The sequence below is a fragment of the Anthonomus grandis genome, chromosome 16 (genome assembly GCF_022605725.1).
Source record: "Anthonomus grandis grandis chromosome 16, icAntGran1.3, whole genome shotgun sequence".
NCBI lineage: Eukaryota > Metazoa > Arthropoda > Insecta > Coleoptera > Curculionidae > Anthonomus > Anthonomus grandis.
In genome coordinates this window covers 21,659,690-21,675,892 of record NC_065561.1, presented here as the reverse complement: position 1 = coordinate 21,675,892, position 16,203 = coordinate 21,659,690, and the positions used below count along the sequence as shown (strand labels likewise).

General features: G+C 28.6%; 1 protein-coding gene across 2 annotated transcripts in view; it reads right to left on the bottom strand.

The window, feature by feature from the left end:
- LOC126745815 (T-related protein) overlaps positions 1 to 16,203 on the bottom strand; it is a 70,893-nt gene that overhangs the window by 19,413 nt on the left and 35,277 nt on the right. Inside the window, exons 1-2 of one of the 2 annotated variants that reach the window (XM_050453828.1) lie at positions 10,461 to 10,656; positions 4,030 to 4,203 (exon numbers count right to left, since the gene is read on the bottom strand). In XM_050453828.1, coding sequence (XP_050309785.1) covers positions 4,030 to 4,203; positions 10,461 to 10,465 — 179 coding nt within the window. In that variant the 5' untranslated portion in view covers positions 10,466 to 10,656. Of the gene's footprint in view, positions 1 to 4,029; positions 4,204 to 10,460; positions 10,657 to 16,203 lie in introns of those variants that run through there. The other variant, XM_050453829.1, reaches the window with a different exon arrangement.

The window sequence follows — 16,203 nt, the reverse complement described above, 5'->3', positions numbered from 1 at the left end:
GCCTAGAGTTTCAATATTATATGTCTAAGAATACTATAGTTCTAAAGTCTCTTTTTTGTATATAATATCCATTCTAGTATGCCAGGTGCCGTTTTAATGTACGGAATGCTCCTAGCTCAGAAAATGCTAAGACACATTAGAATTTTTTTGTATGGTCAGTAATTAAGCTTTGAAATGTAACTCTTCTGTGTATACAATATATTCAGTGCAATATTCCAGGTGCCATATCAATGTATGGAATGCTCCTAGCTTAGCAGGTACATGGTAACTTTCCTAGCTGGGAGTTTGTAAATGAAAGAGAAGGAAGGAAATAAATTTTAGAAATGGAATAAAAGAAGACGAAAAAGAAGAAGGACAATAAGAAGGAGAAGAAGAAGGAGTAGAAGAAGAGGAAGAAGGCGATAAATAATTATAAAAGTAGAACTGAATTTATTTTTACAATTACTGCTTGCTTTTTTAATGTAATTTATTTCATAAAGATATTTTGCGTAGTTCTATAGTAAACATATTTTAAATGACCAAAAGTCCGTTGAAGGTATGAGATTTTAGGGTTCAGCACTTGGTTTATGTCTGGATATCTTGGAAACTCTTAATGGAAGACTTTTGGAGTATTAATAATATTTTTAGGAAATTTAATTCTGAATCTAGCGCAATTTATTTTATTAAGATATTTTGAGTAATTTTGGAGAAAACAGATTTTAAATGACAAAAGTCCGTTGAAGATGTGAAGTATCAGGGTTCATCGCTTGTTTGATGTCTGGATATCTTGGAAACTTTCAGTGGAAGACTTTTGGACTAAAAACAAAATTTTTAGACAATTTAATTCTGAATTCAACGCAATTTATTCCATTAGGATATCTTAAGTAGTTCTAGAGAAATTTAGTTTTAAATCACAATAAGTCAATTAAAGTTAGAAGATTTTAGGGTTCACCACTTTGCTTATGTCTGGATATCTTGGAAACTTTTAATGGAAGACTTTTGAACTAAAAGCAACATTTTTAAGGAATTTAATTCTCAATTTAGCGCAATTTATTTCATTAAGATATTTTAAGTAGTTCTGGAGAAAATCGGTTTTAAAGAACCAAAAGTCCGTTGAAGGTATAAGATATTAGGGTTCACCACTTGGTTTATGTCTGGATATCTTGGAAACTCCTAATGGAAGACTTTTGGACCATTAATAATATTTTTAGGAAATTTAATTCTGAATCCAGCGCAATTTATTTTATTAAGATATTTTGAGTAGTTCTGGAGAAAATCGGTTTTAAAGAACCAAAAGTCCGTTGAAGGTATAAGATATTAGGGTTCCCACTTGATTTATGTCTGGATATCTTGGAAACTCTTAATGGAAGACTTTTGGACCAAGAACAACATTTTTAGACAATTTAATTTGGAATCCAACGCAATTTACCTCATTAAGATATTCAGGGTAGTTCTGGAGATAATCGGTTTTAAATGACCAAAAGTCCATTGAAGGTATGAGATTTTAGGGTTTACCACTTGCTTTATGTCTGGATATCTTCGAAACTTTTGATGGAAGACTTTTGGACTAAGAACAATATTTTTAGACAATTTAATTTTGAATCCAACGCAATTTATTTCATTAAGATATTTTAAGTAGTTCTGGAGAAAATCGGTTTTAAAGAACCAAAAGTCCGTTGAAGGTGTGTGGTATTAGGGTTAATCACTTGGTTTATGTCTGGATATCTTGGAAACTTTTAATGGAAGACTTTTGGACTAAAGGCAACATTTTTAAGGAATTTAACTCTCAATCCAACGCAATTTATTTCATTAACATATTTTAAGTAGTTCTGGAGAAAATCGGTTTTAAGGAACCAAAAGTCCGTTGAAGGTATGAGATTTTAGGGTTTACCACTTGGTTTATGTCTGGATATCTTGGAAACTTTTGATGGAAGACTTTTGGACCAAGAACAGCATTTTTAGACAATTCAATTCTGAATCCAACGCAATTTATTTCATTAAGATATTTTAAGCAGTTTTAGAGAAAATCGATTTTAAAGAACCAAAAGTCCGTTGAAGGTATGATATATTAGGGTTTACCACTTGCTTTATGTCTGGATATCTTGAAAACTTTTAATGGAAGACTTTTGAACTAAAAACAATATTTTTAGATAATTTAATTCTGAATCCAACGCAATTTACTTCATTAACACATTTGGGGTAGTTCTGGAGAAAATCGGTTTTAAAGAACCAAAAGTCCGTTGAAGGTATAAGATATTAGGGTTCCCACTTGATTTATGTCTGGATATCTTGGAAACTCTTAATGGAAGACTTTTGGACCAAGAACAATATTTTTAGACAATTTAATTTTGAATCCAACGCAATTTATCTCATTAAGATATTTAAAGTAGTTCTGGAGATAATCGGTTTTAAATGACCAGGAGTCCATTGAAGGTATGAGATATTAGGGTTTACCATTTGCTTTATGTCTCGATATCTTGGAAACTTTTAATGGAAGACTTTTGGACTAAAAGCAACATTTTTAAGGAATTTAATTCTTAATCTAACGCAATTTATTTTATTAAGATATTTTAAGTAGTTTGGGAGAAAACTGATTTTAAATGACAAAAGTCCGTTGAAGGTGTAAGGTATCAGGGTTAATCACATGGTTTATGTCTGGATATCTTGGAAACTTTCAGTGGGAAACTTTTGGACTATAAATAATATTTTTAGGAAATTTAATTTTGAATCCAGCGCAATTTATTTCATTAATATATTTTGAGTACTTCTGGAAAAAAACGATTTTAAATAACAAACGTCCATTGAAAGTGTGAGATATCAGGGTTCATCACCTGGTTTATGTCTGGATATCTTGGAAACCTTTAATGGAAGACTTTTGGACCAATAATAGCATTTTTAGAGAATTTAATTCTGAATCCAACGCAATTTATTTCATTAAGAAATTTTGAGCAGTTTCGGAGAAAATCGGTTTTAAATGAGAAAAAGTCCGTTGAAGTTGGGAATTTATTTCAGTGGAAGCCAGGTTACAATATAATAGTTAGCATCAGTAATCCTTTGCTTCTCAAACCCAATTGGTCCTTCTATGTATAACAAAAAGACTTTCCTATCACTATCTTTTTCCATTGATTCCTTGACATTCCAACTTGCTTCATTGTTATTCTCCTTCTTTTACTTATGTCCTTCTTATTTCCCTTCTCGCTCTCTACCATTGCTGTACTCACTGTGACTGTTTGTTCATTCATTCTTTCCCATTTCCTCCACTACTCTACTAGAGTCCATAAAATGAGAGAATATGCCGGTGACGTAAAATGCGCACAAACTTAAATTTAAACCAAAAAATCAATAAAGGGGAGGCCCCATATTTCCCTGATTAGGTTTACTTGACCGTGAAAACATGCTCTCATCTCTCTCTTTCACATCTGCTAGAATTTTACGCTTCTACGCTTAACGATAGCCAGCTTAGATGCGCGAAGTCTGACGTCACCGGCATATTCTCTCATTTTATGGACTCTATAGGAGAAATCTATTAGCTATACCCAGTAATATATTCATTTCAGAATTTCAAGTGCCGCATCAATGTACAGAATGCTCTTAGCTTAGCAGTAACTAAGACACATTAAAATTTTCTTCTATAATCAACCAATGAGGTTTGGAGTCTAAGTCTATAACCTCCTTAGAATTATTGAGTCATATTAGTGGAAGGACTATAGTAGTTTTCCTATAGCAAAGAAGAAATTTAAGCCCTAGTAAAAGAATTAGAAGGAATAAAGCTTTTAGGTCTCAAGGGGGCTCTTCAAAGACATTATCAAAAGCCTACGGTAAGTCACAGAATACGGCAGCAGTTCCATTGGCATCATTAGGACTTTGAAAAAAATGTATCTTTAGAGGTTTATCTGAGAAATTAATAAAGTGAGCATAAGAGGAAAGTTGTAGTATTACAAGTCAGATCTTTGATCCAATACCAACATGATCAGTGCAAACGAGTGCTTATCCTTGTGATAATATTTACTCTTAGAAAATTGAGGATTGTGGTGAAAAATGTGTACGTACCTTCCACTTTTAGTGACGATCATTTCATTGGTGAAACACTGAAATCGCACCCAAAGCTCCCGATCATCCAATACGACTGATATATCCCTCTCCTGGTGCTCCTGGCATTTATCTTTGATAGAACTGATGTCGGTTTCCACTGCCGATAAGATATGCTGGGCCATCGGTAACAACCTGAAAAAACAAACACGATAAATAAGATCCTGTTATTACGTGGAGAGGATCAAGCTTGGCACCTACCAGTACCATAAACCTTGTGATGTCATCGGCTTACATAAGCAGTTAGAGCGATTAGAAAAACCGTTTTTGTACCACACTAATTATTATTGAAAAATCTGATTAAAAGGTTGTGTACCGGATCAGTTAGAGGTCGCAATGTGTCTTTGGAAAAAATATTTGATTTTCGTTTCGTCACTAAAGGTGCTAAACGAGGGTTATTGTGACGTAGAATCGATAAATCGGGTTCTGTTGAGTGTTGTTTGATTTCCTGAAGTAATTGATGGGTGATGCCCTGATGTGATATCTTGGGATATCAGAGAGGCGTTTGACTATGTAGGTCATAAGAGGAGTAATTTTATTTTTGCACATTTTTGAAGGTATTATAGGATATTTTTACTTGAAAAATTGTTTTGAAAAATCACTGTTTTTTGTTCATAATATCCACTCTAATAGCCCTGATTTTGTATTAAATATTTATCAATATACACATATATAATTATATCAAATATAAATAAACAAACTGTGTTAGTATTTTAGATACTAATGGCAAAACCAGCTGTTAATCATGCGTATTATTTTGGAAAACAATGATTTTTGCATACAATTTTTTACTGGTAAGTAGTGTGGGGTGGGTGGGGGGGGCAAGGGTAGGTTTAATAGAAAATGTGTTTTTTTGCAGAAAATAATTGCCTAAGAAAAAAATGCCTTTTCAGAAAATTCTAGGTAATAAAAAAATCTATAGTTTATTATTATCAAAAATCAATAAGTGGAAATTTAGTTTTTTAGGTTCTAAACAACTTCCTATTATCTAGTTTTAAAAATACAGTTTTCAAATTAAAATTGTTGGTGCATTTATTAACGGTATATGATCAAGGTATATTTATTAAGCTATAGAATATATATACAGGGTGATTGATGGTTGATGGTACCTTAGACGTTTAAGGAGAACGGAAAATATTTTTTTGAAAATTTGGCAACATGGGTTTTAGCTGATGATCTAACGATTAAAAATATTTTTAACGTTGCCGCTTATACCAAAAAGTAGTAGCAACTTTGTTATTTTAAATGGAATACCCTGTATATTTTTTTATTTTACGATCCGCTATCACTTTATGATTGGTTCTGTATAAGGTGTTTCTATACCTATCTTTAGTGGTTTTCGAGAAATTAATTATTTTCTTTATTTTTTGACGAAAACATAGATCCAAATAAATTTGGATTACTATACGGCACTGGAATGCGCAGAACCTTGAAATTATAAACGTAATTTATGGAAGTATTGTACATTATTTTTCACTATGAAAATTTGTTCTACGTTATACAGGGTTGCTCAAAATTAGTGATTTTACCGCTAGATACAAAAATGGTAAAAAGTGAATTTTTTTAAATAGAACACCCTGTATATTATGACATATTCTAAAAGGAAATTAAAATCCCTGTCTAAAGAGGTATTATGTTCCTATATCGAAGTAGTTCGGTATCGGAAATAAAAGCAATTTTCTGTAATATCCAATCTAATAGCACTGTTTTTTATTAAAATATTTATCAATATACACATTTATAATTATATAAAATTTAAATAAACAAACTGTGTTAGTAGATTAGATATTAATGGCAAAAAGCAGCTGTTATTCATGAGTATTATGTTGAAAAAAAATGATTTTTGAAAAAAATTCTTACTGGTAAGTAGTGTGTGGTGGGTGGGGGGGCAAGGGTATGGTTATTAAAAAACGTTTTTTTTGCAGAAAATAATTGCCAAAAAAAAATTGTTTTTTATGAAAATTATAAGTAATTAAAAAATCTATCGTTTTTGTATCTAAACTTTAATAAGTGGAAATTCAGTTTTTTTTAAGATAAGTCATTAAATTTTGAAAACTTTTCAGTTTTTTGAGGTTCTAGACAACTTTTTATTATCTAGGTCAAAAATACTGTTTTTAAATTAAAACTATTGGTGTATTTATTAACCGTATATGGTCAAGGCATATTTATTAAACTGCAGAATATACGTTTATCATATACGATTCTAATTATAAAGGGGAAAATTTTTGGGCATTTAAAGAAATGGATACGAGATTTACATATCTAGTTTTTAAACTCGATCGCTACACCTCAAATATTTGATAAAAATTCTTTTAAAAAATCACTGCTTTTCATCCATATTATTTAATGTAATAACACTGTTTTTATATTTAATATTTATATATAAAAAATTTATCAAATTTAAATAAACAGTATTATTAAATTAAATATTATACTGCAAAAACTTTGTTTTTCATCTAAACATCCTTACCCCTCCACCCACCCCAAACAGTTTCCCAGTAAGAAATTCTTTTGAAAAATCACCGTTTTTCATTTATAATATCCAATCTAATAGCACTATTTTTGTATTAAATATTTATTAACATACATATGTATTATTATATCAAATATAAATAAACAAACTGGGTTAGTATATTAGATATCAATGGCAAAAGCAGGTGTTATCAATGCGTATTATTTTGAAAAACAATGATTTTTTTAAAACAATTTTTTACTGGTAAATAGTGTGGGGTGGGTGGGGGGGCAAGGGTAGGTTTAATAGAAAATGTTTTTTTTTGCAGAAAATAATTACCAAAGAAAAAAATGCTTTTTTTATGAAAATAATAATAATAATAATAATCATAATTAAATATAATAAATATAATAATAATATATCATATGCTATAAAATTAAAAAAAAATCTTAACCATAATATGGGCAAAAAGGAAGCTAAAGGCAATTTAAAAAAGATTCGTGTTTAACCTCCCTCATGAAATAAGTTATAATTTCTTTTTTGTTTCTTTTGTTGCATCTAAAATAAATTACTAGGTATCCCCTAACAAGTCCCAACAACCAATAAACTTTAATATACCCAATACATATTTGAGCCGCTAAGAGGAAAAGTGGTATATGTCAGTATTTTTTAATTTTTGAGTTATACCATTAATTATGTTTCTACTAGTCTAATATATTCAGTCGAAAACTGGTATAAGTCAAAATTTTAACTTAGCTAAGATAAGAGCTTCCTAACGTTATTCCTCTCAACATAATGGATTCGTTCGCTGGAATAGTGGTATAAGTCAAGGCACCACGCTGTTCCGATGTCGCGCCAGGTCCTATTAAACTCGCTTTTTCTTGTTTAGTCAGGTTTTTTTAGTGTTATGGTACGTAGTGTGTAGATCAGTTACTGTAGCTAAGAAAAAAGATATGATAGAACTTCTTCAGTGGATTCCCCCGATTCAGCATCAGTTCTTCCTGGACTTACTGACAAAAGAAGATGCTGTTGACAGTGGTCCATTATCCGATTCTGATGAAGATTAATTTGTTTAATAACTTGTTCTTACTCTCCTTGATGTAAGTTTAGTATGTAAAAGTCAAATTCAAATTTCTCAAATTCAAATATATTACATAAAGTTATATGCAAAAGTGTTATTGTTACATAGGAAAAATAGGTACAAATAAAAATAGATAACAACCCTATTTCATGAGAGAAGAAAAATAACGTTAAATACCTAATGTAAAAATCCAAGAAGAGGAATCGGCCTAAGGCCATCTAATGACGTACCTTGTGTGCCGATTTCCTCTTCCAAAATGGCAGAGATATTAAGAGGTTAAGAACGACAACAGCCCGGCCGCTATGCAGTAAGTAGTAATAGTAAGTAAGTAGTAGTAGTAATAAGTAAGTAGAAGTAGTAAGTAAGTAAGTAGTAGTAATGTGTTGCTCTTCAAGCTCTATATTTTTTGAACACTTTTATCAGTAATAGATATCATAGTAAACATACTTTAGCTATTATTTTTCTTTGGTTCATCAGTTTTGTGAAATTTGGTTAACTTTTACAAGGAAAAGTGATATAACTCTCCAAGTTATATCACTTTTCTGCCATGTTTTTGAAAAAAAACTTACTGGAAGAATGACATTGGGTGGCAAAAATGTAATTAATGGGCGCAATCAGTAAAAATGTTTACCGTATGAAATTTTAGTACAGGGTTATTATAAATATCTACAAAAAAGTAAAGAATATGTTACTGTGATTTTTTAATTCATCCAGATGCAAAATATTAATTTTCTAAATTTCTACTTTATGAAAGTTAGACCACTGTTCCGCTTAACAGCTCATTTAATAAATGCGACGGTCGCCAGATATACCCATTCTACCGTAATAAATATTTTTTGTATTTACGATGTTTAAATACGCCTGTTGATACATTTTTAAAGTCCTCAGGAATCTGATTGTAAATTAAATAAATATTATAAGAAAATGACCGCTGATAAAACATAGTGGTATGCAAAGGCGGAGAAATTAGACCTCTATGCCGGAGATTCAAAGAATCTACGTTAGTTCTATAGCGTATTTTATTTAATAGATTCTAAGGGCGATTTAAAGTTATTACTTGGTGAAATACAGTAGCAGCATGCAAATTTCTACGATCCTCCATTGAAAGCCATTTGGTTTGTCGTAGCATGTAACTGACAGGATCTCGACGACGAATGCCGTAAATTAAACGCAAGCATGACTTTTGCACTCGCTGAAGTCGACCTTTGTCGATAGAGTCTAAGCATGGACCATATAATATAGGCGATAAAAAATCTATAGTTTTTGTATCCATACTTTTTTTACATAACCTTAAGATTTTCAAGTCAAGCGTGAAAAACCCCTATTTTATTTCTCGAAAATTGGACTGTTTAGCTTAAGATTTTATTTGTATGATTTTATTTTTACGTTGTATATGTTTGTTTTTCCTACCTTTTTTTATATTCTCACTCATGTGAATGCACAATCTCCAACATATTTAAGACAAGGCGTATTGATATGACAATTGCAGTAGTTGTGCCATTTTTTATTGCAAATAAGTAAAATTTTAGTTTTTTTAGGTTCTAGACTCCTTTTTATTATTTAGGTTCAAAAATACAGCTTTTAAATTAAAACTATTGGTATATTTATCAACAAAGTATATGGTCAAGGTATATCTATTAAACTGTAGAATATACGTATATCATATAAGATTCTATTTACAAAAGGGAGAAAATTTTGGCATTTAAAAAATTGACATATCTAGATTTTAAACTCGAGTACTACACTTTAAATATTTAATGAAATTCTTCTGATAAATCTCTGTTTTTAGTCCATATTATCTAATCTAAAAGCGCTGTTTTTATAGTAAATATTTATATATAACATTATATCAAATTTAAATAAACAGTGTTAATTTATTAAATATTGAATACATATTTCTTACAAAAACTTTGTTTTTTATCAACACAACCCTTGCCCCCCCACCCACCCCAAACGTTTGTCCAGTAAAAAATTCTTTTGAAAAATCACCCTTTTTCATTCAAAACATCCAATCTAATAACACTGTTTTTGTATTAAATATTTAATAATACACACATATATAATTATATCAAATTTAAACAAAAAATCTTATTCTATTAAACGCATCTTATAAACATCTTTAAATAATATACAATACACAATTTTTAATAGCAGTAATAGACCTTCCTGTTAAGCAAGAATAAAGCATAAACTTAATATTAAATTCCTCAACGTATATCACACGGACATTTTATCCGATATCTATAAACGAAGTTCAACCAAAAATATACACCTGCTTTAAACCAAAAATAAACCTTTATTTAACCATCGTGTTTCACTCGGGAATAGGCTTTTGTTAATAAAATATAATAAAAAGAGCAAACACGACCAAGTAAAAATAAAATGTTATGCGACATCAACAACGTCCGTCCGTCCATTGCCAAACTAATAATCTATAAGAGTTTAAAAGCATATATAGCCAAGGTGAGTTCTAGGTAAATAACGAGATGTTGTGCAATTATTACATCTTAGATTAACTTAGCGATTAATAAAGCGTCTTCTTAAATAGAAATTAGACTTGGGACTATGAAAGATTCCTTGTCCGAATCAGTGTGTAAATAAACTAAATACAAGTCGAAAATTCATTTTTTGGCTTGCGATATCTTTGGTTAGAAGCCATTAAATGGTTTGAAATTTTGAGGTATGACGGTCTATAGAGGGATGAAGGTCTGAATAGTTTTTGCAGCTGATTGCTATATAGGGCGTCTCGTTATGACCAAATAAAACAGAGTGAATTATTTCTTACTGTGTCCCGTTTTATTGAAATTTCTAATTGATTTAATCTAAACCTTATTTTTCCTAGCGTAGGTACCAACTTACCTCATAAACGTCTTGTTTCTCCTAATCAAAAAAAATCCCTTACACACAAAAAAAAAAACTCTCTACACACATACACGCACAAACACCCACCACCTGAAAAAAAAATCGCGTAAATTCAATTCAAGACCCTTGTTTATGTAACAATTGACATTATCCACCGTATTGTGACTTGTTTGTCGATTTTTCACACCGCAACGTTAAATACTGCCAAGTGTTTCAAATCAGTCAAATTCTTCAACTCTTTTCTAAGGGGCCACGCCCCTCGTGCCGCTTATTGGTCAATGGGAGCCAGGTACCATCGATGATGGGTACCTCTGACGATGCGAATATTATTGGTAGGTATGTATGTGTGTTATGGTTATAATGGTTGAATATCCGGCATCTCATTTTTTTTCTTCTTCTTCTTTTAAGAGCTTATGGGAGTGTGTTTGCAGCAGGTACCATACAGTTATTAATAAGTTTGAGGTATATTTTATATTTGCTTTATAAGTACAGTTTTTAGAGTATTTAGGCCCAAAGTCCCTTGGGATTGAATATTTGATATTTCAGGTTGTATGCTGTTTGAGAGGGAGACCTTTGACGTTTGAAGCACATAATTTTTTTTTACAATAATTCGATATTAATCTACTTGCTCGGATTTAGAATATCTATAGTATGTACCTGTGTATATATACCCGAAGCAGAAGTCGATATTGTCAATGATATTCGTGAATATTCACTTTTTTGGTTTAATTTTCCTAGAGAAAAGAATCGGCTTTAATAGTGTTTGCTTAATATTAATTAATTTGGTCATTAATTAGAATGTTAATTCTTACAACTGCTTGGAAATAAAACAAAATTAAGCAATTTTTCCAGGCAGTTGAATGAAAATAGAAAATCCACTCATTTTTTCTTAAGACAAAGTGTAAATTTAACATTAGATTAAGGGTACAATGTCAATGGATTCCTTAAGATTTCTACTTGACCTAAGGCCCATTAATCAATTACAGTTAAACATCTGGAAAACTATTTATTATATTAAATTTTATAATAAATCTGGAACATATGAGAATGTAAAAAAATACACAATTATACGTGCCTTTAGTTGTATATTTTTATATTTTTATTTATCTTTCTTTAGTTGTGGCAAAAATTCAAGTATCTACTTTAGTACAACATAGTGGCAAAACCCTTTGATGAAGACCGGTCGTAGAGAAGGGTTAGTTTACATCGGAAGTGTTATAATTGAAGTCAATTAAGTAGTGACGGGTAATTTTTTGTGCATTTCCATTTTTTTCAAAAATCCTCCATAACTCTTTTATTTTTTGATTTACGGCTAAATGTTATTCTTTATAATTTGTTCTGTTTTTAACTAGAATTGCAATGCTAAAAGAAAAATGTTAATATGTTCAACAGTTTTTGAGAAAATAAGGACAAACTTGTAAAAGGTTTTTCCCAATTTTCTAGAAAACTATAGGACTTAAAAATTATTTGTCTGTTGCGCCTAATGCGCATTGACATTCCAAACAACTTTTGTATCAACAATTTTTTTGTCTAATTACTAGTTTTTCAGAAAAAAAATAAAAACCAAAATTATAAACATTTTTCTATGGGTACCCCTTTGGATTTTTTGAGGAAGACTTTTTTGGGAAAATTGGGTATAACTTTTTTCTGGTGCATTTTTGAAAAATCTTTTATAAGACTTTTTTAAAGCAATTTGGACAATTTATTAATTTCCGGAAAAAAAATTAAATTTTTTCAAAAAAATTTTTTTTTCATTTTTCACTTAATTTAGCTAACTTTTGAAAAATCTTTCATAAATCTTTTATTTTTCAGTTTAGAGCTAAATATTATTCTTTATAATTTGTTTTATTTTTGATAGGAATTCCAATGGTAAAAGAAAATTTTTAATAATTCTAATAGTTTTTGAGAAAATGAGGAAAAACTTATAAGAGGTTTTTCCCAATTTTCTGGAAAACTATTAAATTTAAAAATTATTTTTCTATTGTATCTAATGCGCATTGACATTCCAAACAACTTTTGTTTAAACAATTTTTTTCTCTAATTACTAGTTTTTCAGAAAAAAAATAAAAACCAAAATTATGAACATTTTTCTATGGGTACTCCTTTGGATTTTTAAGGAGGACTTTTTTGGGAAAATCGGGTATAACTTTTTTCTGGTACATTTTTGAAAAATCTTTTATAAGACTTTTTTGCAGCAATTTGGACAGTTTATTAATTTTCAAAAAAAAAATCAATTTTTTCAAAAAATTTTTTTTTTCATTTTTCACTCAATTTAGCTAATTTTTGAAAAATCTTTAATGACTCTTTTATTTTTCGACTTACGACTAAATGTTATTCTTCATAATTTGTTTTATTTTTGACTAGAATTCCAATGCTAAAGGAATTTTTTCTATATGTCTAATAGTTTTTGAGAAAATAAGGATAAACTTGTAAGAAGTTTTTCCCAGTTTTCTAGAAAACTATTAGACTTAAAAATTAGTTGTCTATTGCGCCTAATGCGCATTGATATTCCAAACATCTTTTGTTCAAACAATTTTTTCCTCTAACCAATAGTTTTCCAGAAAAAAAATAAAAACGAAAATTATGAACATTTTCTCATGGGTACCCCTTTGGATTTTTAAGGAAGACTTTTTTGGGAAAATCGGGTATAAATTTTTTTTGGTACATTTTTGAAAAATCTTTTATAAGACTTTTTTGCAGCAATTTTGACAAATTAATAATTTCCAGAAAAAAAATTCAATTTTTTCAAAAAATTTTTTTTTTCATTTTTCACTCAATTTAGCTAATTTTTGAAAAATCTTTCATAAATCTTTTATTTTTCAGTTTAGAGCTAAATATTATTCTTTATAATTTGTTTTATTTTTGACTAGAATTCCAATGGTAAAGGAAATTTGTCTATATGTCTAATAGTTTTTGAGAAAATAAGGAAAAACTTTTAAGAAGTTTTTCCCAGTTTTCTAGAAAACTATTGGACCTAAAAATTATTTGTCTATTGCGCCTAATGCGCATTAATATTCCAAACATCTTTTGTTCAAACAATTTTTTCCTCTAACCAATAGTTTTCCAGAAAAAAAATAAAAACGAAAATTATGAACATTTTCTCATGGGTACCCCTTTGGATTTTTAAGGAAGACTTTTTTGGGAAAATCGTTTATAACTTTTTTTTGGTACATTTTTCAAAAATTTTTTATAAGACTTTTTTAAAGCAATTTGGACAATTTATTAATTTCAGGAAAAAAATTCAATTTTTTCAAAAAAAAAATTTTTTCATTTTTCACTGAATTTAGCTAATTTTTGAAAAATCTTTCATAAATCTTTTATTTTTCAGTTTAGAGCTAAATATTATTCTTTATAATTTGTTTTATTTTTGATAGGAATTCCAATGCTAAAAGAAAATTTTGAATAATTCTAATAGTTTTTGAGAAAATGAGGAAAAAGTTGTAAGAGGTTTTTCCCAATTTTCTGGAAAACTATTAAATTTAAAAATTATTTTTCTATTGTATCTAATGCGCATTGACATTCCAAACAACTTTTGTTTAAACAATTTTTTTCTCTAATTACTAGTTTTTCAGAAAAAAAATAAAAACCAAAATTATGAACATTTTCCTATGGTACCCCCTTTGGATTTTTTGAGGAAGACTTTTTTGGGAAAATCGGGTATAACTTTTTTTTGGTACTTTTTTGAAAAATCTTTTATAAAACTTTTTTGCAGCAATTTGGACAGTTTATTAATTTCCAGAAAAAAAATTCAATTTTTTCAAAAAATTTTTTTTTTCATTTTTCACTCAATTTAGCTAATTTTTGAAAAATCTTTAATAACTCTTTTATTTTTCGATTTACGACTAAATATTATTCTTTATAATTTGTTTTATTTTTGACTAGAATTCCAATGCTAAAAGAAAATTTTCTATATATCTAATAGTTTTTGAGAAAATAAGGAAAAACTTGTAAGAGGTTTTTCCTAATTTTCTAGAAAACTATTAAATTTTAAAATTATTTTTCTATTGTATCTAATGCGCATTGACATTCCAAACAACTTTTGTTTAAACAATTTTTTTCTCTAATTACTAGTTTTTCAGAAAAAAAATAAAAACCAAAATTATGAACATTTTCCTATGGTACCCCTTTGGATTTTTTGAGGAAGACTTTTTTGGGAAAATCGGGTATAACTTTTTTTTGGTACTTTTTTGAAAAATCTTTTATAAAACTTTTTTGCAGCAATTTGGACAGTTTATTAATTTCCAGAAAAAAAATTCAATTTTTTCAAAAAATTTTTTTTTTCATTTTTCACTCAATTTAGCTAATTTTTGAAAAATCTTTAATAACTCTTTTATTTTTCGATTTACGACTAAATGTTATTCTTTATAATTTGTTTTATTTTTGACTAGAATTCCAATGCTAAAAGAAAATTTTCTATATATCTAATAGTTTTTGAGAAAATAAGGAAAAACTTGTAAGAGGTTTTTCCTAATTTTCTAGAAAACTATTGGACTTAAAAATTATTTTTCTATTGTACCTAATGCGCATTGACATTCCAAACAACTTTTGTATTAACAATTTGTTTGTCTAATTACTAGTTTTTCAGAAAAAAAATAAAAACCAAAATAATGAACATTTTTCTATGGGTACCCCTTTGGATTTTTTGAGGAAGACTTTTTTGGGAAAATCGGGTATAACTTTTTTTTGGTACATTTTTCGAAAATCTTTTATAAGACTTTTTTAAAGCAATTTAGACGATTTATTAATTTCCAAAAAAAAAATTCAATTTTTTCAAAAAAAATTCAATTTTTTCAAAAAAAATTTTTTTTTTAATTTTTCACTTAATTTAGCTAATTTTTGAAAAATCTTTCATAAATCTTTTATTTTTCAGTTTAGAGCTAAATATTATTCTTTATGATTTGTTTTATTTTTGATAGGAATTCCAATGCTAAAAGAAAATTTTTAATAATTCTAATAGTTTTTGAGAAAATGAGAAAAAACTTTTAAGAGGTTTTTCCCAATTTTCTGGAAAACTATTAAATTTAAAAAATATTTTTCTATTGTATCTAATGCGCATTGACATTCCAAACAACTTTTGTTCAAACAATTTTTTTCTCTAATTACTAGTTTTTCAGAAAAAAAATAAAAACTAAAATTATGAACATTTTCCTATGGATTTCCCTTTGGATTTTTTGAGGAAGACTTTTTTGGGAAAATCGGGTATAACTTTTTTTTGGTACTTTTTTGAAAAATTTTTTATAAGACTTTTTTAAAGCAATTTAGACAATTTATTAATTTTCAAAAAAAAATACAATTTAAAAAAAAATAAAAATTTAATTTTTCACTCAATTTAGCTAATTTTTGAAAAATCTTCCATAACTCTTTTATTCTTCAATGTACGGCAAAATGTTATTTTATATAATTTGTTCTATTTTTGACTAGAATTCTAATTCTAATAAAAGACCTACCATTTTCCCAACAGTTTTTTCAGAAAACCAGGAAAAATTGTTGTTTAGATGTTTTTCTTAAAATGGGATTTTTGCCCCTTTGACTGAGCATTTTGGCCATTTTTGTCCAACCAATAACCCTGGAATTTTTATAAAAATTTTTTCCTAAAAATCGAGTGAGTCGTCTGTAACCTTGACAATCACCTGTCAACATTAAAACCTTCAAACCACTTTCAGTATTTTGATTAAAGACTTACTAGTAAGCGTCCTATATATACTTTTTGAACAAGATCCTTATACAGAACAAAAAAGAC